This window comes from Peromyscus maniculatus, chromosome 3 (assembly GCF_049852395.1).
Source record: "Peromyscus maniculatus bairdii isolate BWxNUB_F1_BW_parent chromosome 3, HU_Pman_BW_mat_3.1, whole genome shotgun sequence".
NCBI classification, from domain to species: domain Eukaryota; kingdom Metazoa; phylum Chordata; class Mammalia; order Rodentia; family Cricetidae; genus Peromyscus; species Peromyscus maniculatus.
The window spans coordinates 151,899,446-151,923,152 of record NC_134854.1 but is presented as its reverse complement, the minus strand read 5'-3'; the positions used below and the strand labels follow the sequence as shown (position 1 = coordinate 151,923,152).

Here is a 23,707-nt window from a genome sequence, read left to right as displayed (position 1 = left end):
AAAATTTAATCAGGTAAATTAAATTGAATGTGTAACTGTGAGCTCCAAGGACAGAGTGAATGATTGTACACTTTTTTTTTTAATTAATGTAAACCTTAAGTAATTAAACATAGTAGTTAGCTTGTGCTGTTTAAATTTCCAGATATTCTGAGTCTTAGGTATCTGGATTAATTATGAAAGAGTCCTATTTATTCCTATAAACCAACAGGGGCCAGGCTTACTTTACGACACAGGTCTACTACTTCATGAAACTGTACATTTAGCATCAGAAGACACCTCTGGGGTGGGTAATCCTGAGCCTCAGAGCAGAGGATGATGCCCCTTCCTGTAGCCACAGTTAAGGCATTTCTATTGGTTCTTTCCTCTTTCTCATCGTAATTTATCACTGCTGTTTGGTTCCTCAGTTACTCCAGTCATAACCTTCTTCTCTCTAGATCTACAGTTCACTAAATATCGATCTGCCTCTATGTGTATTCTACCTTCCATCCTCGAAGCGTAGCATTTGGTGTTAGGAGCAGACACAAATATTGAGAACTGCAGGGTCAAAAAAGTCTCCCAAAGCATTTAAACTTAATTTTATTCTCTTACACACAATATGAATGTAAGCTAAGATATGTAGGAAAAAATAAAAGAAAGAAGTTCAGCGAATAAGAGATAAACTAAGTTTTTCTTCTTTCTTTTACAAAATTCACAGTCTATATAGATATTTCTTAAGCACACTACAAAACACTGTTGACATTTATTTCCACTTGAATATTTACCTCCTCTTTTCTTCATTCAAGAAACTGTAACAAAAACAAAGCAAAACAAAACCCTTCCTTCAACATAAAATTCTAATTTGGAATAACAACTCACCTATTTTCACATTCTAAGAAACACTGTTATATGAATTGTGTTTATTTATTTTTCTCTCACATGTCTAATCCATAATGATAATCTACAAGAAGTTAGTTCTTGGCATTCATGGAGGCAATGTGACACTGGCCCTCAGGAACACAGACTTGCAATTTGACTGGATAATCTTTGCTTTTGACATTGATAATGTCTTCCTCAAACCTGCCTCACAGTAGTTCACACTCTTGTCCCTTATTCACACATAGTTATATTTTTTCATTTAATTTCTTTTCTCTTTTTTATAGTGTTGGTTATCCAACCCCAACACTCTAATCACTGAGCTACATTTCCAGATCACATATTTAAATTGTTTTTCCCCCAGAATGATGTGTTCTGGTGATTGACCTACAGTAATCACTCAGTCAATATTTGTTGAATAAGTAGATGTTTGTACACATGAAAACTTTTTTTTAAAGAATTGGGGGATTTTCTCTGATCACATTTCATTTAAAAAGGGGTAGCATCTCCTCAGGTTTTAAATTCTTTCAGCTCATTAAGATGTCTTTCAAATTTTGGTGTTGTTCAGATCCATCGCCTGTGTTTATGGAAAAAGAATGGGTCACGCATCACAGGATCTGGGTGACAAGGAGTGAGTGTGATCAGAAAGGAAAGTAATGGAGTAACCTTGTGGCTAAGACTGACCAAGATACAGCAGCAGCGTGGAGCTGTGGAAAAGAGAAAGACAATGAATTAGGAGGCATTGGCCACTATGGACATCACTACATTGTCTCCAAATGAAAATAAATGAATAGTTTTGTAGCTGATGATCGGGTATCTTCATTGCCAAGTTAAAAGCCTTTTACCAGTGCATTCCCATCGAGAACTAACCCCAGCTCCAATCTCTACCCTTCAACCCTCAGCCTTCCGCATTAAAATTGCTGGCTCACCTTTGGCTTTTTAACTTTGTGCACACACATGAAATGTTGATTGTCTTTGGAAAATGACAGGATTTCCTGTTGTGGAAAACAAAGCATAATTAACATTCATTCCTCCATTTTCAGAAGTCTTAAACATGTGGGCTTAAGAAATGAGTTTTATTGAAAGGTTGCTGGATTTACACTAATTATGGGGCACGTGAGGCAGGGTGCCTGGTTACCTAACAGAGAAACTGAAGAAAACACTGGGCTGCAATCGTCCATTCAGGTTATCAGGAACGTGCCTGATAGGTTCTATCTAAGTAAAATGTTAATTGGCAGTCAAATGGTGTGGATAAAAATCCAAAGTCAAAAATCACAAAGAATATCTGGATGAAGATATGGGCAGTTGAATAAGTATGGGGTGATTGAGTAAAAAGTTCACGGTCAAGCATGTTTTAAGTGGGGCTTCGTGCCAGACTGTATTGAGATACGAAGTGTTAGGTCACAATGAAACCTACATGTCAGAAATAATTATCCCAGCCATTCTCCAAACCTGTATTTATTCATCGCTGTGAATATCCCTGCCACTGTTCTGTTTTCTGGGGTCAAATAGTCGATGGAACACACAAGTTGTGTGTGGAGGGTGGTGAGTACACCAGTACACAAGCAGAGGAAGCAGAGAGGAGAGCGAGATAATGTCTCACCATCATGCTGAGAAGGGGCCTGGGTGGGGAGGTGGCTCAGTGCATCAAGTGCCTGCTGCCCAGGCAGGAGGACCTGAGTTTGATCCCCAGAACCTACTTTAAAACCAGGAGCTGAGCATGCCTTTAATCCCAGCACTTGGGAGGCAGAGGCCGGCGGATATCTGTGAGTTCGAGGGCAGCCTGGTCTATAGAGTGAGTTCCAGGATAGCCTGGGCTGCCACACAGAGAAACCAAAAAAAAAAAAAAAAAAAAAAAAAAGACAGAAACTGTGGTGTGGGCCTCAGGTAACCAGCAAAGAGACCAGGAATGAGACAGGCATATCCCTAGAGCTTATTGCCAGCTAGCCTGACCAATCAGTGACCAACAGAACTATTAGAGATCTTATCTCAAAAAATAACATGTGGAGCTATTGAGGAAGACACTAGATGTCAAACTCTGGCTTTTGCCTGTATGCACATGTACGTACACATACATGCACATATACATGAACACATCCATGGACCTTGTACAGAACTGCACTCACAGCGCTCTGAAGGAAAATAAACTGCTGTAACAGAATTAAGTCTTTGAATTCCTTAGGTTGGTTTATTCAAGTTTCACAGCATTTCAGCAACTGTATAGGCTTCTTCCATTTTAAGGATTATCTATATTAAACATCAGCTGTGGGGGAAAAATAAGTGGTGGCTGCTTCTATAGGTTATTGTTGCTGTAGGTATCATATGTATGCAAATTTTACTAGTAAGGAAATTAGACAGGCTTGAAGTGAATGCCTGTAATTTCATTACTATAAAGAGGAGAGTAAGCTTAAGGGCTGTCTAGACTACACAGTGAGATCTTGTTTAAAGTGAACAAAACAAAAAACAAAATGCACAGCATTGAGACATTAATTTGCATACAAAAGATCACAGGGCATGTAAGTTTGAGTCAGGATTCAAATCAATGGGTATACCTTGATAATCCTTTATTTAAATCAAGAAAGCTTACAATCAGGTTTCTAACTAAATTCCGTCCTCCATTTATCCTATGTCTCCTCCTTGTGGCCATTTTTACTTCTTTCTGATTTTTTTTTTCTGTTTCCTTTGGGTCTTTGGTAACTCTGGTTTGGTCTTTAGTTTTCCTTATATAATTCTGAATTATTGTGGGCACTGTCTGGGTACTACGTACACTAGTCTCTGCTCCTCAGCAGCGCTCTCTGCTGTAGACTCAATATGTGGGAGTCGGGTGATTGATGACGAACACAGAGAGGGAATCACTTCCTATCACACAAGCTCAGTATTTATTTTAATGCAAATGAACTTCTATATTTACAGCTGAGTTCTATTAGCTATGTATGTTATGCAATGATGGAATCTATATAGGAGAAGCAAGGCAAGTCAAAGGTGATTCTAAGGTGTTTGGGGGTTTTCAGCAGAGGTTTAAGGTGTGTTTGTATATGTCTCTTTCTGCGTGTGTGTGTGTGTGTGTGTGTGTGTGTGTGTGTGTGTGTGTACATGTGTACAGGTGCCTGTGGAGTATAGAAAAGGATGTCAGATCTCCTGGAACTAGAATTACAGGTAGTTGTGAGCCACACATGGATTTTGGGAACCAACCCAGGTTCTCTGAAAGAGCAGCAAATGCTCTTAACCACTGAGCCATCTTTCCAGCCCTGTGGCAGAATTTTTTTTTTGATAAAATTTGTTCTTTGAAAATTTTATACATGTATATAATACATTCTAATCACCCAGACACCTACATTCCATTATCTCTCTCTCTCACCCCTGGCAACCTGTAAGTCCTCCTTAAAGATCCACTTCCCAAATTCATATCTCTTTGCTTCATTTTGTAACCCACTTAGTTTAACCAGGGCCATCCACATAACCACGAGCATTTTGGGTGAGGATCTGTAAGCACAGAGTTCTTGGTTACTGAGATGAAGAAACACATTTGTTTCCTGATATATTAAGGTTGAAGTCTTATAATATATCTAAGCAACTTGGAGATAGGCAGCAGGACAGGGGCAATGACTGGGTGTCCCATCCCTTGTCGTTGACCTGGAGGAGTTCATCTAAGGGTGAGTATAACAGACAAATTATATTTGTCTGCTACTGTTCTGTTTTCTGGGGTCAAATAGTCAATGGAACACACAAGTTGAATGAACCATGTATGAACATTCATGTCTGGAGAGTGTGCACAAATGTTACTGAAGGACTTGTTATGTCTTCCTGTACCTACTGGGGAGTGCAGTTCTGTACATGGTACATGGATGTGTTCATGTGAGTATGTGCATGTATGTGTACATACATGTGCATACAGGCAAAAGTCATACCAGATACCAAGGAGAGTCACAACAGGAGAAGCATTCTGGAGACCTTTGATGAATCCCATAATATTTACCCAGACACAGATCCTGGAAAGACTTAGATCAGCGCCTAGTAATCTGAAAATATAACACCAACACCAAATATAGACCATATATGAACATACCAAATATCTGGTATAGAGCAGTTATCTGATCTCCTCCTTTCTCTGCATAAAGGAAAACTTTAGAGAAGATCTTTTATTTTAGAGAAGATCTTTTATTTCCTTTGCTCAGTTGTGGCTCCCCAGTCTTTTCTTGGAAGGGCTGGGGCTGCATCTCAGTGGGAGAGCTCTAGAATTGCCTACTGAAAGCATTGGTTAGCAATGGAAAGAAATATTTTCTTGGGCTCTGTGGTGGTTTGAATAGGAATGGCCCCTATAGGCTCATATATTTGAATACTTGGTCATTAGGGAGTGGCTCTACTTGAGAAGCATTAGAAGGTGTGGCCTGGGAGGAAGTGTGTCACTGGGTGTGGACTTTGAGGTTTCAGAAGCCCAAACTGGGTCCAGCCTCTCTCTCTTCCTGCTGACTGTAGATGAGGATGTAGAACTCTCAACCTCTCCAGCACAATGTCTGCCTGTGTGCTGCCATGCTCCTCGTTATGACAATAATGGACTAAACCTATGAAACTGTAAGTAAGCCATAATTAAATGCTTTTTTTTTTTTTAATGTAAGAGTTGTCATGGTCTTGGTCTCTTCACAATAGAACAATAACTAAGACAGATTCTATATTAGCTTTCTACTGGTGACAAGTGACCACACATTCAACAGATCAACAGCACAAATGTGTTACAGGTCTGTGGTTAAAAGTCTGGTTTGGGTCTTGTTGGTCAAAAAATCAAGGCTATTGTTAGGAGTGTATTCATCTTGGAGAGCTCTAAGGACAATCTGCTTCTATACTTTCCTTCCAACACGTGTTATTCGGGTGCTAATTGCCTTCTTTTTTCACCAATCAATACCTTATTAAATATTGTCAGAAAACTCACTGATCATTCAATAAAGCTTCTTCAGTGTTTAAGAATTTTCTTATTTCATTAAGTACATTCAGGTAATCTAACACAATTTTTTTTTCATTTTCCCTATAAATTGCCACATTCAGAAGGACAACCTTAAGGGATTCCTACCCATCACAAACTCCTAACAACAATGTACTTCCTTATATAGTGTAGTGAGTTTTATATTTTAAAAAGTATGAAATAATTAGAAATAGACACAGCCTTTTAGACCCCTGTGAGTTCTAGGGCTAAGATGGTTAGTTCATTTTCGAAGCAGGCACCTCAGTCAAGAAAACACCTCCATCATGCACACATATGCAACACACACACACACACACACACACACACACACACACACACACACACACGCACTCACGCACACGCACGCACCCCTCACACCCACACACAAGTTTCTTATTACACTATCCAGGAATATGTGATACTGCTTCTCCTGTTGTGACTCTCCTTGATATCTAGTATGACTGAGGACAAACTAGATCCATTATAGGATTAACTAGTCTCTGCAGAGAAGGAAACTGGATTGTTTATTCATTCTTTAAACAGAGTTCCCAAAGGATCATGGGAATTCCAACATGAAGGCTTAACTCCTGCTTGCCTACAAACACATCATCTTGGCTTCTCAGCAAGGAACAATACACTACAGTTGGAAATTGGCAACATTCTAATTCTTAAGGAGAGTTTCTGATTTCTCTCACTTTCATTACAGAGAAATTGACTTTCAAAGTCAAAGGCTTACAAGGGAGCAATAGGGAGTGTCTTGTGTCAGTTATTTGTGTAAACGTGCCTAGCCTTGAAAAAGAACTGCCTGTACTGGGCCTGAAGATATTGCAACACTGATTTATAGAATCACTTTCTCCTACGATGTCTGATGAAGTGACCTACGCAACGCTTATGCTTCAAGATTCTGCGAGAGTGAGAAGTAATCAAGATGGAAATAACCTAAGAAAAGAAGGTAAGAGCTCAGATAAAGCACGTTATAACGTTGGAACTGACAGGTGTTAAGTGCGTGGAGATGTGGGCTTGACACTGAAGGGGAGGGGGAGTATGCAATATAATCCCCAAAATAGACAAATAGCCCTGGGATAGGCCAGCAGAGTGAGTGTCCTTAAGAGAATATATGCAGCTTTCAAGACCTTCGTGAACTGTATGAAATCACTGTCATGAAGCTCTTCACTGTACAGGGGAAAAAAAATTAATGGATATGTCACAGAGATTGGGTCTGGGAGTGAAAGGTTTTTATTTATAACCATCCTTGACTCTTATATTTTGTTAGCAATGTCGAGAGATGTTCTTCTAGAAGCCAAAAAGGATTCTAAAATAAGTAGAGAAAGCTTTGCTAGTGTGTGGTATAATTTAGGGAAGGAGTTGAGTATAGATAAATCACCAGTGAACAAGAACTAGCTTTTTCCCTTATGCTGTTTGTAATTTAAAGTCATTGGAACCCCAAGTGTAACTCAGAGCATTTATCAATAATAAAATTCTATCTATATGTATCTTTATTGAAGTGTAGTTGTAAAGTAAAATAAATAATATTACGATTTTTGCAGTTATGCAGATGGAAATGCTGAGTCTCAACGGAGCTAGGTAGTTTGTCTAAGTTTATTCGAGTGTGTGGTGGAGACAGTCTTCCAGCTTCAGCTCATTCCCTTATGCCCAGCTGGCAGAAGTGTCACATCTCTGGAGTCAGACACCATTAAATATATAAGACTATCTTCTTCACTTCCAAAGGTGGCGTTACAGTCCTAGTTGTTATCCTGACTCATATGAATCACTTTCTTCTGCTCCTTGGTTTGCTTTTATACTCTTTGTGTGTGTGTGTTTGTGTGTGTGTGTGTGTGTGTGTGTGTGTGTGTGTGTGTGTGTGTGTTAGGGAGGAGATATACAGTAACCAGCATAGAGTTTGTGGTGTTTACTAAGGAGAGATGATTATGCATGTCTGTCTTGTAATTCTCATTCTAACCTTTGAGGAAAGGGGTCATGTGACTAACCTACATGTGCTACTGTCCTCACCTAACAAAAATACTGTGTGAATAAAGGAAGAGGAAAGTGACATTTTCATGACAAACATGGTCCAAGAGTTGCCTGCTGGTTCTCTGGGCTAGCCTGCTGTTTGCAGATTAGACTATACATTTTCATGTGGGATTAATTTGCTACTTGTGGCATAGGAAACAGGATAAATAATGACTTAAAGGTTATTTTACCAAGTTAACATTACTCTTAAAAGTACAATCCACCTTTATAAGGAAGGTAGAACCATCTCCTTTTGGATATTTGTGTCTGAAAACTCAGGGTCTCTCCTATTGTCAGCATCATTCCAGAGAACTTGTCTCCACACCTCATTCACAACATCAGTGAACTTTAGGAAGAAAGGTGGGGACTAATGTAAAAAAAAAAATTAAGAGAAAATCAGTCTTAAAAGGTGAGGAAATGGGAATCTGAGGGAGGGACTGTATCTTGCTTCATATTAGCAATTTTCTAAACAGTGGTGTTAAAAAAACAAGGGAAAAATTATTATCAAGAAACAACCCCCAAATGTAACAGCAGCATGCTGTGGTTCTACTTGACCATCCCTGTTGGCTTCCAGGACACCCAGCTCCATCCTCCATTTGGCGAGGAGCTGCCTTGAGCCTGATGACCCTCTGCCTGTTGCTGGTGACCGGACTAGTGACCTTGGGGATTATGTGTAAGTGAATTTGTATTGTGAATTTGTATTAAACAAAAGAAAAGCAGTTGGAAAAAAAGCTTGTACAGTATGCAAATTCAGAAAGAATATGTTACTAGCATACAGAATCCTCAAATCATTTCTGTTACCCCAGATCCCCTCCACTCTCCATCACACCTTCAAAAAACACTAACAAGGGTCCTATTTCCCTGCTATGAGAATTCTACCCCACAGTCATTTTTGTCTTTTGATGAACTAGATCACACTGTGAGGAGGACTCTTCTTTTCTTAGTTACTGTTTAAAATAAAATGGACAAGCTCTTTTCTGCACAGATACACCCATTTGTTATTCTCAGTGAAAAACAGGAAAGCAAGCTGGAGATATATTTGCAGAAGGGCATGCAATTCATTTACCTTGAAACTTAGCAGAAGGCTAGCTCAGTCTGCTCACCCATGACCTTCTTGGGGTAGAGAAAACATTTAAGTAGCAGCAACAACCTGACTCACCTGAATGAGGAAAAACACATAAAGAAAGAAGAGGAGGGGTGTGAATTACATCACATCTGGCAGACAGAATCATACCATCCATGTGTGCTACAGTGGAAGCCCCTCCCTAACAGACCCTAAGAAAAGATTCTTTTGATTCATGTGCAGTTACAGGTAGACTAGCTAGGGCATTGTGCATTATGGTAAGTGGAAAGCTATCCTGAGGATATGTATATTATAAAATGTTAAGTATGTGGAATAAAGAGTACTGATTTGGTCAGCACCCACTCTGAGGTGACTTGTAGTCAAAAAAGTTTATTGGAAGATGCTATATGTTTCTTGTTGATGTGACAAAAAAGCAGCTTAAATAAGGAAGGGTTATTTTGCTTCGTAGTCTAATTAAGATGGAAAGCAGTCCCTCATGGTGGGAAGTCATGGAGACTGGCGTGTACAGTAGTTGATCACACTACATCAATAGTCAGAGAGCAGAGGGAGGTGAATATCATGTTCAGCTGGCTTCCTCCTGTATACTCAGTCTAGGTCCTCAGCCCAGGGGCTGCTGCTGCCCATGCTCAAGGTGGGTCTTAATATTTCAGTAAAATCTCTCTGGAAATGTCCATACAGACACATCCAGAAATTTGTCGACTAGGTGATTCTATACAGTGTTGACAATAAAGATTACTCATCACAAACGCTAATGTCCCCCATTCACTTATTTGCTTATATGAAAGATTTCATTGATAGTTATGGTTTGGACTTATAAACACTAATTATTTATTTTGTTCTTTGGAAAAGAAATCTGATACTCCTGTTGAGGTAACAGATACTCACTAAATGCTATTAGGAGAATATGTTGCTTATCTTTTAAAAGATGCACACCCCAAAACAAACTAAAGTGAAATAATGTTGACTCTTCATGAAATACATTGTAATTTTTTTGTAAGTACAATGCACACTGTGAATAACTGGAAGAGCTTAATAAAAATAAAGATGTTTCTAAAGAGAGGCGTGGATCCAGAACTAGAAATGGTTAGAATGGTCCAAGACCAATCTGGGATTATTGGCAAACCCTGTCAAGGGTGAAAGAAAGGGAAGAGAGAGCTGTGGAGAGTGAGCAGAAGTACCTTGTGCCCTCTACAAAGAATGTAGAGGAGAGAAGGAAAAGGAGGAAAAGAGAAAGAGAGGGAAGAAGGAAGAGGGAGGAAAAGAAAGAGAGAAAGGAAGGAGGGAGAGAGAAGAGGAAAGAGGAAGAGGGAAAGTCGGAGGAGGGAGAGAAGAATCCCCAGTAGCCTGGGAATCACACTCTTGAGTCAACCTGGCAGCCTTGTGAGAGCGGCAGGACACATGCACTTGTCTCATTATGTCTTACAGTTTTGCAGATGTCTAATGATACTAACTCAGATTCAGAGAAGTTGAGTCAACTTCAAAAATTCATCCACCCACAGCAGAATAATCTGTCTGAGATATTGAACATCTCCTGGAAGGATCCCACAGAGGAATCTCTCCAGTCCCAGATCTCTGCCCTCCTGGAGAGGCAGAAACAGATGGCTACCAAGCTCTGCAAGGAATTCCTCATCCACACTTCTGGTAATTTGACTCACATCTGCAAAAAGGCCAAATCAAACTTGTCACCTTGATCAAAGTCCCCACATGCAGCACAGCACCTAAAAGTTGTATCCTTTAGCAATCCCGTGACCATGTCATCCTAAATTTACAAAGGATGAGGAAATACACGTTTAATACTTCAGAAAACACAAGAGAGTTTTTGTAATCATTTCCAGATGCTATCAGCCTGGATACTTCAACCTTCCACTTTATTGGCCACTTTTAGGTGCTCTGGTTATCATAACAATATTAAAAGCCTGGACCTGCAAAGAGAATCTCCATTGTCCAACCCCCAACTACCATTCCTCTGCTTCCGGGGGTTCCTGGCACAGTATGTTTCAGGGTGCTTGCACTCAGATCTGTTGCCTGTGTGAATGACTTAGTTTCCAAAGGCTTCTGCAGTCACCCCACAGAGTGTGTACTTCTGAGTATAATTTCCTTTTCAGATCATAAGTGCAATCCTTGTCCCAAGACTTGGCAATGGCATGGAAACAGTTGCTATTATTTCACAACTCATGAAGAGAAATCCTGGAGTGACAGCCGAAAGGACTGTATAGGCAAGAGTGCCACTCTGGTGAAGATTGACAGCATCAAAGAAAGGGTATGATTGACTCTCTTCCCCCAGCTACAGATATTCCCCACACAATGAAAAGTAAATAGGTGGTGCTTCTGTTTCACAATAGGAAATTGGTGGATTTTGAATGAGAACTAATAAATGAATTGAAGAACTGGACATGGAACCCAAGATACAGTACATGCTAGAAAGTGATCCATCACTGGGCTATCCCCAGACAATAAATTAATTTAATAATTTTTAATATTTCCTCCTCAAACCAGCAGATAGCCTCTCACTTGGTCTATTCCCCCCCCCCAGGATTTTCTTCGGTCACAGCCATCACTCACGCCCTCTCACTTGGTCTATCCCCCCCCCCCCAGGATTTTCTTCGGTCACAGCCATCACTCACGCCCTCTCACTTGGTCTATCCCCCCCAGGATTTTCTTCGGTCACAGCCATCACTCACGCCCTCTCACTTGGTCTATCCCCCCCCCCCAGGATTTTCTTCGGTCACAGCCATCACTCACGCCCTCTCACTTGGTCTATCCCCCCCAGGATTTTCTTCGGTCACAGCCATCACTCACGCCCTCTCACTTGGTCTATCCCCCACCCCCAGGATTTTCTTCGGTCACAGCCATCACTCACGCCCTCTCACTTGGTCTATCCCCCCCAGGATTTTCTTCGGTCACAGCCATCACTCACACCCTCTCACTTGGTCTATCCCCCCCCCAGGATTTTCTTCGGTCACAGCCATCACTCACGCCCTCTTTCTTTTGGCTGGGATTGTCCCGGAACTCAACTGGTAAACATTGGCTATGGGAAGACGGTTCGTCTCCCTCTCCAACCCTGTAAGTATCCGACTGCTGGGGGTGGAAGATCAAGATTTCCGTGGAACTCTGAGAAAATGTATGTAAATTGAAAGAACTGTAAATCTAGACAGGAAAAAAGTAGTATACTGTTAAAAAAGAGAGAGTTTCACTAGGGAATACATCAAGAGCTGGTAAGTAATTCCACCTATTTGTCAAACTCAGAGTAATGCACTGAACTCCATGTGCTGTTTAGCTGCTTTTCTTATTAAGCATGTACATATAATAGTATGTTTAAAGTATTTTGCAAATATAAATCTTGGAAGGATGCACTTTCACATCCCCACTACATAATGAAAATATTATCACAGAGAGATTCAGTGACATGCCTGACATTGCCCAGCTCAGATGTGACCAAATCAAGGCTGAACATTTTAGATCACCTATTCATCCACTCATCTATTGTATTTTCCATCCTTTACAACCTTCAAGGGTGGTGTTTGTTATACGGACACACATTTAAACATTGATATATTACTCACATTAAGTAATTGTTGACCATTTTCTCATAGAAAGTAAGTCTGCCTGATTAGTTTATTGATTAGCTTCAGGGTGCAGACCACCAATTAGGTTACATGGCAAGTGTCCCAGGCAAAATCTACTGCTGCAGAGTTTCCATGATAGTATTGAAAGTACACATCAAATCTCTACAATTTGGGAAATCGAAGCTTTTTATATTTAAAGTTATAACAAAATAGAAGTCAACATAAAAAATGTTTCAGTCTTACACCATCTGATCTTCTGTATTTTTCAAAAGATTCCTTAAGAAAGAGGTCCAGACTCACTGGGAGCCAGAAACCCAGGTGCCACTTGGAGTCAGGCTGGGCTTACAGAGGAAGCCAGTGGGTGTGTGGTGTGGGTTGGGAGATGAAAACTAATGTTTGTTTTATCTACAAGATGGTACCATGGGATAAATTCTTATTTTCTCAAGAACAAGTTTTGTTTTGTCTTAACATTAGTGTTTAAAAATTATTTTTGTACTTGTTTTCTTATTTGGGGAGGTCAGGGTTGTATGGTTCCAGGGCACACGTGGAGGTCAGAGGACAACCTGCAGGGATAAGTTCTCCACTTCCAGTAACTTCGTTCAGGAAATTGAACTCAAATCATCAGGCTTGGTATCAAGTGCTCTTACCCACTAAGTCATCTCAGAACCTTTTTTTTTTTTTTTTAAAGCAAGGACTGGAATGGTCAGTCAGTGGTTAACAGCACATGCTACTTTTATAGAGGACCCAAGTTCAGATCCCATCACCCACATGTGACTTACAACTACTGTAACTCCAGCTCCAGGAGATTTGGCCCCCTCTTACAGCCTCTGTGGGCACCTACACACCTGTATGCATAGATCCACAGACATACACATAAATAAAATAAGATGACTCTCTTATAAGAGAAATGAATACATGGCTTCAAAAAGTTTTGAAAGACTTTAAAACAAAGACAAAATTGGCAAGCATCATACATCAGAATTTAGTTAAATGTGATAAATGTACTTATATTTTTAAGTTTGTAACTTTTACATTCAGTGAGATTTTATGTCACTAGTGTCTCTCCCCCTCCAAGTACTTAAACCATCCATCTCACTGTCTTACTCTTGCATGTATTTTGTCAACATTTTGTAAACTGAATTATAATCATTTAATTTTGTTCAAAGCTGCTTGGATTCAGCTGTGGCTCGCCAAATGCAATGAACAGCAAATAATTATATGTCTATTATTTTCTCCCTAAAGATCCTAGAGATTTTTCTAGGACTGTTCTTGTTCAAATATGTGTCTCCCAGGGTCTTATCACCATTGTGAGCCATATTTGGTTAGCCTATTTTCACACTAGCCATAATGGCAAAAGGCTCACTTTAAACAACAGAGACAAGAAGGACAGTTACTGTTTTTCAAAGCAGAGTAACTGGGTGGAGAGGGCTCACAGTTGACCCGAAGAGAGGAGGGCTGTTAGACCAAGACCATCCAGGAGTGGGACCGAGCACCATGTAAATGCAGTGCAATTCCTGGGTTAGAGTGTACATTTCTCCTCTCCTATATGAATGCTACTCATTCTTGATTCATCTACTAGATCCTGAAACATGCAGAGAAAATGGCCTATGTTTGGTGTGCAGAGACCACAGACAATGACCGTAGGTCATGCAGCTGTCAGATAACCCAGCTCTTTATACGCAGCCTAAAAATACTGTACTTCAAACTTATGCAGTCTCTTCCTTGGATCCCGAATAAGGACTCTCTGATCAAGATATATTCAAATAGTAATGTTTGATAGGCTTAGCTCTGATGAATAAAATAACATGGCATCCCAGTTGGAAAAAGCAGTGCTTGTAGCACACATTTAGGCTGAGCATGCATGATTTTTAAGGATAATGTTTAAGGGTTATCATTAAAGTTGAGCCAAGAAGCTAGACACAATTTCCTGATCACTCAATCACATCAGTAAGTTGTTCATTTCCTTGCTCAGATTCTGTCTTGTTTTGTCAAATATGTGTGAAAGCATGCAGTTACATTTTTGCATAGCAAAACATAAAATTTTTTTACATGATATTGCTTTATTTTTCTAGTTTTTACACTAAAATTTGAAATATAAAAATGAATTATCAATTCTAATGTAATCTGCACTGAGTGCATTCCTTTAGTAGAATTCTATAATACTGGTGGGAATAATAATTTCCAAGCTATAACATACAAATTCTTTTTTGTTTAATATAGTATAGTATACTCTTATTTCATTCATATAGTATATTCTGATCACGGTGTCTCCACCCTCATCTCCTCCCAGATCCTCTCCGCCTCCCCACACATCCAACTTTACACCTTCTTTCTCTTTCTCTTTAGAAAGCAAATAGGCCAATAAAAAAAATGTGCAAAGTGTCAGGCATGGTTTCCCTCTCTCATGGGGTAGGCCTTAAACTCAAAATCAGAAAGTGATTGGTTACTTCCACAACTTTGTGCCAGAGTTAAATATATTCTTCTTAAAAAAAAAATTTTCCTGGGGTCAAAATTAACATGAGATAAAGAACTCAGAGATGCCGGCATTACAGATCCTGATGCTTTATGGAGGCTGGGATCTCACAATAATATAGATTTTCCCTCTAAGGGTGACTGAGAATACTTAATTCTAATTAAATTTCATAAATAATAGTTTTAATTAATTTTAAATCAATTACTTTCCAGATTTAGCAATCAGGAGCATGCCAGATTCAATGGATCTAGAGGGTGCGCTTATTTTGAAAGAGGGAATGTCTACATTTCTCGCTGTAGTGCTGAAATTTCTTGGATTTGTGAGAAGACAGCTTCCCTGGTGAAGATTGAAGATTTGGATTAATCTGACTCTTTTAAGTGTATCGAAAAGAAAAGGCCTATTGTAGATCCATGCAAGAAAGGAGGAAGCTATGGTATTTGAGCCAAAAACTGACTAAAAAGTGACTGTACTTCAACTATCCCACAGATAAACTTGCTTCACAGAACATTCTCCACTTCACTGTCTGACTCTCTGACCAGGTGTTCTCATTACTCGGGTCTTACAATGATCCTGAGTACCCAGGGAGAAACATATCATTTCAGTTTGTCTCTGAATAAATATTGTTTCTTGCTTTATTCTTACATGTTCACAAAACAGACTGGGTGATATTTAAATATTAGCCACCAGACCAACATGGGCCACCAGAAGGGGGCAAGTTCCAGGAGACTCCTGTTATAAAGGTTGCCCAATCATGTACAGGTTTGAAGGAATCCAAGGTAAAGGGCCTGGGACAGCAGTGCTGTATTGCTGAATTGGAAATACTTTACTGTTTTAAAGATTGTTTGTCTGAAATAATTTAGCAGCTAAGTATCAGCCTCCAGGTGCAGAGTAACTCTACTTTGTCTTCCTATGAAACTACACTATCAGTTCTCATAACCGATAGCCTAGATGAAATAGGATGAACACTGTGTCTTAATATTTTCATCATTTATTTACACTAATAATATTCAGGCTATCAATTTTGCAGCTGGGTATTATCAGAATAATAGAGATGTTTATTATTTTAATATTAATATGCAATTTCATTTTATTTTCTGAGTGTATGTATGTATAAGAATCATGTATGTGGGTGGATATGTGCACATGCATAGATATCTACACTTGTGCATAAGTGTGGAGACCAGAGGAGAGCCTTGGTTGTCCTCCTCTATCACTCCCCACCTTATCTTTGATGCAAGGTCTCTCCCTGAATCTGGAGCCTGTGAATTTCCTTTTTCAGCTAGGCTGGAAGCCAGCAATCTCCAATCATCTTTCTGTCTCTGTTCACCAGGTGCTGGGCTTACAGGCATGTGCTTGACCACACCTGGTTTATTACTGGGTGCTGGGATCTAAACTCCCATTCTTAGGTTTGCTAAGCAAGTGCTCACAACTGCTGTGACATCTCTCTGTCACTGTTTCTTTTTCTTCAGAGAACTACTAAAATACTATTTGAAGACATATCATCAGAACAATTGCCTTTTGAAACTTTCCTGAAACAGTATGCCACATGCCTGCAGGAGATAAACACTGTAAATTCAGGCATCAGGAATCTTTCTGGAGCAAAATTACGGATTTCAGGATATTCATAAAGGATATGGTTTTGATTTTTCTCTTCAATTGATTATGTACTAATTGCATAGTTATCATCTAAAAATAATATTAATTGACTTGTGGTACCAATTTTGAACAGTGGCCTAAAATTTACTGGAAAAATGGATCACATTCTGAATACTGTAATAGTTCTTTGAAACAACAGCTTCACAATACCACGCAGTAGGTTATCTTTAAAATGTTAAAATTGTGACTTCATTATCATATAATATATATCCAAGCAAATTCTAGAACAAGGGAATAAGATTCAGTGTTATATCTAATAAGACTACAAACTGACTGTAAACACACATTTTAAAACACAGGTTATTACTTTCATCATAATCTAAGTGCAGAGCATCTACCCATTCTCACTGAGGGCTGAATCACAAGTGAAGTAAGAATACATATATTGAAATAAAAGCTTTATTCTTCCATTTCTCATAAGCAGGTTCCTGTCACTCTCCCTCACAAAGTGGAATTGCTCATTAAACATCAACAGTCTGCCCTGACTCCCACACATTTGGGTTTCTCTTTATTCCCACGGGAAAGATGATTTCTTCTGCTTTCCCTCCATCTCTACCCAAAGAATATGCTATTTATAAGCTAATCTCTTTGCTTGTTATTTTGTTCCCATAAAGACGTTATAATTTTCTCCTGGCATCTTACATCTTCTCATGCCTATCTCATGGCCACTGTGACTTTTACACTCCTTCGAAAGAAACTTTGTCTAACTTCACAGAGCTCTGAATTTTGATAAGGTCAGATCACTCAACCCACCCTCCCTGCATCTTGCTGTTGCCACACCATTCCCAATATCTTTGTAGAAATTAGGGTATCTCAGTGCATCCATTCCTGGGGATCCATTGCCCTTGTGTGTCAGAACATCCCACCATCCTTTGTTGCATTCTGATTGCTGGCTTCTGAGATGGGATTGTTCCCAGGAATTTTTCTTTTCTCTCTGTGTGTCCACCGATAGATGATAAAAGAGATAGCTGTGTGCCAGGCAGTGGCGGTGCACACCTTTAATCCCAGCACTTGGGAGGCAGAGCCAGGCAGATCTCTGTGAGTTCGAGGCTGGCCTGGTTTACAGAGCGAGATCCAGGACAGGCACCAAAGCTACACAGAGAAACCCTGTCTGAAAAACAAAAACAAACAAACAAAAAAAAGATAGGTAGAAGAGTGCTAGACAGATATGTGGAAATCATGTCACAGATCTATAGGATCAGATGTCTGGGGAGGTAGGACTAGAAAAATTTAAATTTGATAATCTCTGCAATGTTTCATGGGATCACAGCCTGAATAATGACCTCAGTACAAATTTTCTGAGCAGACAGGTTATATAAGGCACTTTTCTGCTGTGATTAAAATACCATGACTGTAACATGAATCTTAAAAGGTCTTATAATAAAAAACCCAAAGCTAGATATTGGGGTGACAGCTGAAAGATCAGAGAGGCAGAGCAAGCCAGCCACAAGTTTTTACCTCTATGAAATCCTCTGCTGCCAGAGAGAGACTTCCTGTTTACTCTTGTCTAATATACCTTTCTGTGCCCTGCCATTTTACTTCGAAGCTTCCTAGTGCTGGGATTAAAGGCATGTGCCACCACCATACCTGGCTCTGTTCAAGGCTCAGTGTGGCCTTGAACTCACAGAGATTTGGATGGATCTCTGCCTCCCGAACGCTAGGATTAAAGGCGTGTGTTACCACTACCTGACCTCTACGTTTAATATAGTGGCTGGCTTTGCTCTCGGATCCCCAGTCAAGCTTTGTTGGGGTACACAATATATCACCACACATGACCAAGGCAACTTATAGAAAAAAGGGTTTGTTTGGGCTTTTAGTTCCAGAGTGACATGGGTAGGCATGGCAGCTAACAGAAGGTGTGCTACCAGAGCAGAAACATGAGAGAGCATATCTTTAACTGAAAGTACCACAAAGCAGATGAACTGGAAGGAGAGTGAGGCTCCGTACTTGCAAAGCTCACACCCCGCTGACACACTTTCTCCAGCGAGGCCACACTTTGCAAACTCCCCCAGTGTCACCATCTGGGAGACAAGGGCTCAAATGCCTGAGCTTATGGGAGACAGTCTTATCCAAACCCCAACACAGACAAAACTACTGGTGACGGAATCAGAGTAGATGGCTCTCTATGAAGAAATAGCAAAAATACTCCTTATTCAGGGAACCCCATACAAAAGGAGGTAGAAGGAGTGTGGGAGTATCTTAGGATGTTCTTATTGCTGTGAAGAGACACCACGACCATGGCAACGCTTATAAATAAAAACATTTAATTGAGGCGGCTCATTTATGGTTTCAGAGGTTCAGTCCATTATCATCAGGATGGGGAGCATTGAAGTCTGCAGGCAGAGGTAGTCCTGGAGCTGAGAATCCTACATCTTGACTCAGAGGCAACAGGAAGTCGATTGACTGTCACACTGAGTGAAGCTTGAGAAAAGACCTCAAAACCCTCTTCAGCAGTGGCACACTTCCTCCAGCAAGGCCACACCTCCTAATAATGCTGCTCCTTTTGGGAGCTATTTTCTTTCAAACCACCACAGGGAGCTAGAGGGGATGGATAACACAAGGAGAACATGGCCCCCTCAATCAACTGAACAGAACTAATATGAACTCACAGAGACTGATGCAGCAAACACAGGACTTGCACTGCATGGGTCTGCAGCAGATCCTCTGTGTATACATTATAGCTTTCAGTTTAGTGTTTTTATGGGACTCCTGCATATGTAAATGAGTGGGTCTTTGATTCTTGGGCCTTTTCTTGAGGCTTTTTCCCTTGTGATGGTTTTTGTTGTAACTGGAAGTTTCTGTCCCAACAGCAACTCCCAAATACCCAGCAGCTACTTTCCAAATTACCAGAGAGACTTATATTAATTATAAATGATCAGCCCATATCTCAGGCTTACTACTAATTAGTTCTTACACTTAAATTAACCCATAATTCGTATCTATGTTTAGCCGTGTGGCTTTGAACCTTCTCTCAATACAACATTCTTATCTTGCTTCCTCTGCATCTGGCTGGTGACTCTTGACTTTTCCCTTCCTCTTCCCAGCAGTCTCAGTTTGGCTTTCCTGCCTTTATTTCCTGCCTGGTTACTGGCCAATCAGTATTCTATTAAACCAATTAGAGTGACAAATCTTTACAGTGTACAAGAGGATTATTTCACAACACTTTGTTTTTATCTTATTGTATTTTATTTTCTTATGAAAAATAGAGCAAATAAATTTTATGCTTAGGATTTTAAGAGAAAGTTAGAAAGAATGACATGAAATATGGCTGAGTGTTTAATTTCACCACTGAAGTCAAGTGATAAATATAAAAATACCACAAGTCCAAATAATAAATAATATTCTAGTTTAGAAAATATAAATATAAACTATTTATATTGGTTTAAAGACTACTTCTTGTGTTAAAGGAGCAGCCAGTTTACCCAGGCCTGCTTCACAAACACTATAAAATAACAGCCAGTCACTAAAACAGCCAAATATTTCCTGGTGACCACTGATGCTCAGACTATTCTTAGTTTACAGCTAATGATTATTTTTTTTTAACAGTAAATCCAGTCACACATTGTTTGGGCCAGGCTAAATAATATGCTTAATATATAAACTCCTCCTTTTCTCCTTAGGGTTAAGGGATCCTCCATCCTGTTGCTGCCTAAGACATGCTTCTATCCATGAACTCTGATGTATTATGCTTTGTGTGAGCCTGGGTCTACTTTTTCAGTTTCCTGGCACCTCCTATCTTTGCCAGTTGGTTCTTATACACTGAGTTTTTTTAGAAACAGTTCTACAGCCAAGGAGATCATGGAAGATCAAAAGAGAGACAGAAATAAAGATAATTCTGGCAAATTTGCCACTGTAACCAAAACAGCACATGAGGTTGGCATAAAACAAGCACATGAAAGCAGTGGCACAGAATGGAGATCCCAAAGCAAATGTGCAAATTTGCGGCCGCTTTGGTTTTGGTAAGAAGCTGTGTCATCTGTAAACAAGGGTGAGAAATCTGGGTCTTTATCTGCAGAAGATGAAGCTGAACATCTTTCTCTCCATTCATTCAAACAAACACCAAAGAATTAAGGATACAAATACAAAAGTAGGGACTGAAATTTCTGAAAGAAAACCTCAGAAAAAAATGGTTCAGGACATTGTTCAGGGCAAAGAACTTTTGGATAAGTACCCAAAAGCACAGGCAAGAAAGACAAAGCAGACAGATGGAGTTATGTTGGGCTTAAAGACTACTTGTCAATGGAGATTTTCAACTAAATGAAAGGGCCTGCAGAATGGGGGAAATATTTACAAATATTTACAAAAATCAGCTGACAGAGGATTACGGCCAAGAATATACAAAGAACTCTAATAACTCAATAATAAAATAAAGCAAATAATTATTAAGAAAGCATTTTATTGATAAATGGATAAAGAAAATGTGATATGGGGGAAAAGAAGTCAAATTTATATGGAAAGGGAGAGGACAGTGAAGACGTTGGCAATGGGAAGAGTGGAGGCAGGGGCGAATATCTTCAAATAGTGTTTGAAATTCTCAAAGAATGAATAAAAATGTTATTTTTAAAAAACAAAAGGCTAAGATAGGAGGATCACTAAGAGTTTGAAACCAGCCTAGCCCAGGCTTTATAGAAAATCTAAGGCAAGTCTTGGCAACATAGTAAAGCCATATGTTACAACAAAACAAAACACCCACCAATAAATAAATAATATATATCCAAAATGAAATATTATCCAACCATATACATTTGACACTTGTAATAACCTGAATGAAACTAGATGTTAAATGAAGTTTGTTATGTTAAATTAGTAAGGTATAGAAAAGGCAAATGCTCTGGACAGTGGTGGCGCACGCCTTTAATCCCAGCACTCAGGAGGCAGAGGCAAGCGGGTGTCTGTGAGTTCAAGGCCAGCCTGGGCTACATAGTGAGATCCAGGAAAGGTGCAAAGCTACACAGAGAAACCTTGTCTCAAAACAAAAAAAAAAAAAGAAAAGAAAGAAAAAAAGAAAAGGCAAATGTCACATGTTCCCATTTTCATGTGGAAACTAAAAATTTATCTCATATAAGTAGGGAGGAGAGGAATGGTTACAGAGTCTGGGATGAGTGTAGAGAAAGAAGAATAGAGATAGCCATAGGTACTTGGTGCAGTTTATTGAAAAACATACCTAAGAACACTCAGTAGTACATTAGAAGACTATAGTTGGTAACAAATTCTATCATTTAAAACACCTAGTGGAGATTTTAAATGTTCTTAACATAAGTAAACAATAAATATATGAGGTGATGAATGTGACAACTGTTTAGTCAGAGATGTCACACTGTGCCCCACAGATGTGTGCAACCACTGTGAGTCAACAAAAAGCGTGTGTGTGTGTGTGTGTGTGTGTGTGTGTGTGTGTGTAAAAGACAAATGAGATATACAAAGGAGATGCAGACAGAGTGACTACCAATTAAGTCTAGCTGTTATTTCTAGCACCCTTCCCTGAGTGTCCTTGAGTGACAGATACTTCCAGTCTTTCTAGTCTGCACCCAGGCCCACAGAGTGTGTGCATGGTTCTCACTACTGATGTCCTTCTTGCATGGAGATGCTCAACATGGTGCTGGTTAGGTTTATTTGTTTGTTTTGTCACCTTGACACAAGCCTGGGTCATCTGGGAAGGGAACCTCAATTGAGAAAATGCCTTCATAAGATTGGCCTGGAGGGAAGTCTGTGAGGCATTTTCGTGTGTCATATTTGACGTGGAAAGGCCCATCTCACCGGAAGCATCACTCCTGGACAGGTGGTCCTGGGTTCCATTAAAAGTCGGGCTAAACAAGCCGTGGAGAACAATACAGTAAGCTGCACTCTCCATGGCTCTGCTTCAGTTCCTACTTCCAAGTTCCTGCTTTGGGTTCTGTAATCTATAAGGGAAATAAACCATGGCCTTTTGGTTATGGTGTTTTTACTATAGAAATAGAAAGAAAACCAGGACAAATGTTTAATTCTCTATCAATAGTTTGTTCCAGGAAAACCACCAGAGAGTGAGAGGAGACATTTTTTCATGCAGCCAAGTATCAATTCATGGGGATAAAAGAGCAGGAACTAAGGGCCAGCAGCAGGTAGAGATCACACCAGGAGATCAGCCTAGGCAATCCCTAGAACTGGGGCTGCTGCAAATGGATTATTTTTCTATTTCCTGTGTCCACTGTGAGATGGTGTCCAGAAATGAAGTAGACAAAGATAGTGTTCATGCCCGTTCATGTTCCTCATTCTTTATTAGTTGAAATTGAAAACTATGTAGAAACTAAAGCAACCCCTGGAGGAACTGATTAAAAGGCCATTATTTCTAGTTAACTGTGTTTCTGAGAAAATTACCCCATGAGTAAACTTATGTGGGAAATCCTCCACCTCTTCAGTACTTCTGTTGTCTTGTTTAAAAAAAGGGGAGGGCATGCTGTGGGATGTTCTGTATGTCCTGTGGGAGCCCGTTCTTGGGTTCCTCGTGGCTTTACCCAGCAGGTCTGCATAGAGGATGATTAGGACCACAGGCCTGAGTGCAGGTGTCTGAGATGGTCTGCACTTGGCTGTGCTGAGGGATGGTCTGTATGTCAAGTTGCTCTGATTGTTCAATAAATAAAACCTGATTGGCCATGGCTAGTATAAGCGGGACTAACAGAGAGGAGAAATAAAAGAAGAGAAAGGCAGAAGGAGAGACAGCCAGCCGCCGCCAGGACAAGCCGCATGTGAAGATGCCCAGTAAGCCACGAGCCAGGTGGCAAGGTATAGATTTATAGAAATGGGTTAATTTAAGCTATAAGAACAGTTAGCAAGAAGCCTGCCATGGCCATACAGTTTAAAGAGCAATATAAGTCTCTGTGTTTACTTGGTTGGGTCTGAGCGGCTGTGGGAGTGGCGGGTGATAAAGACTTGTCCTGACTGTGGACCAGGCAGGAAAACTCTAGCTACAGGGGCATACTCTAATTCACTGTGTATATATTAGCTTGTTGTATATCAACTGGACGAGAGAGAGAAAGAGAGAGAGAGAGAGAGAGAGAGAGAGAGAGAGAGAGAGAGAGAGAGAGAGAAAGGGAGAGGGAGAGAGATTCTTCAGAAAACCACTTCTGGCTCTT

The 23,707-nt window shown here is 40.0% G+C and overlaps 1 protein-coding gene across 2 annotated transcripts; it reads left to right on the top strand.

Moving 5' to 3' along the window:
- Nucleotides 1-5,275: 5,275 nt before the first annotated feature.
- Clec12b (C-type lectin domain family 12 member B) lies at nt 5,276-18,446 on the top strand. 2 transcript variants are annotated; one of them, XM_076568053.1, is made up of 7 exons: nt 5,276-5,424; nt 6,654-6,761; nt 8,394-8,492; nt 10,329-10,544; nt 11,009-11,163; nt 11,851-11,966; nt 15,155-18,446. In XM_076568053.1, the coding sequence occupies exons 2-7, from the start codon at nt 6,671-6,673 to the stop codon at nt 15,303-15,305; spliced, it is 828 nt and encodes a 275-aa protein (XP_076424168.1). In that variant the 5' UTR covers nt 5,276-5,424; nt 6,654-6,670; the 3' UTR covers nt 15,306-18,446. The 2 variants fall into 2 exon arrangements, with proteins under 2 accessions (XP_076424168.1, XP_015845222.1); XM_015989736.3 differs by lacking the exon at nt 5,276-5,424 and having other exon boundaries at nt 6,368-6,761.
- Nucleotides 18,447-23,707: the final 5,261 nt, after the last annotated feature.

Bases quoted from the DNA above. Each gene is read 5' to 3' on its own strand.
- Clec12b (XM_076568053.1), top strand. From the start codon at position 6,671: ATGTCTGATGAAGTGACCTACGCAACGCTTATGCTTCAAGATTCTGCG. The intron at 8,493-10,328 runs GTAAGTGAATTT...TATGTCTTACAG, and splicing joins AGTGACCTTGGGGATTATGT to TTTTGCAGATGTCTAATGAT. The intron at 10,545-11,008 runs GTAATTTGACTC...TTTCCTTTTCAG, and splicing joins ATTCCTCATCCACACTTCTG to ATCATAAGTGCAATCCTTGT.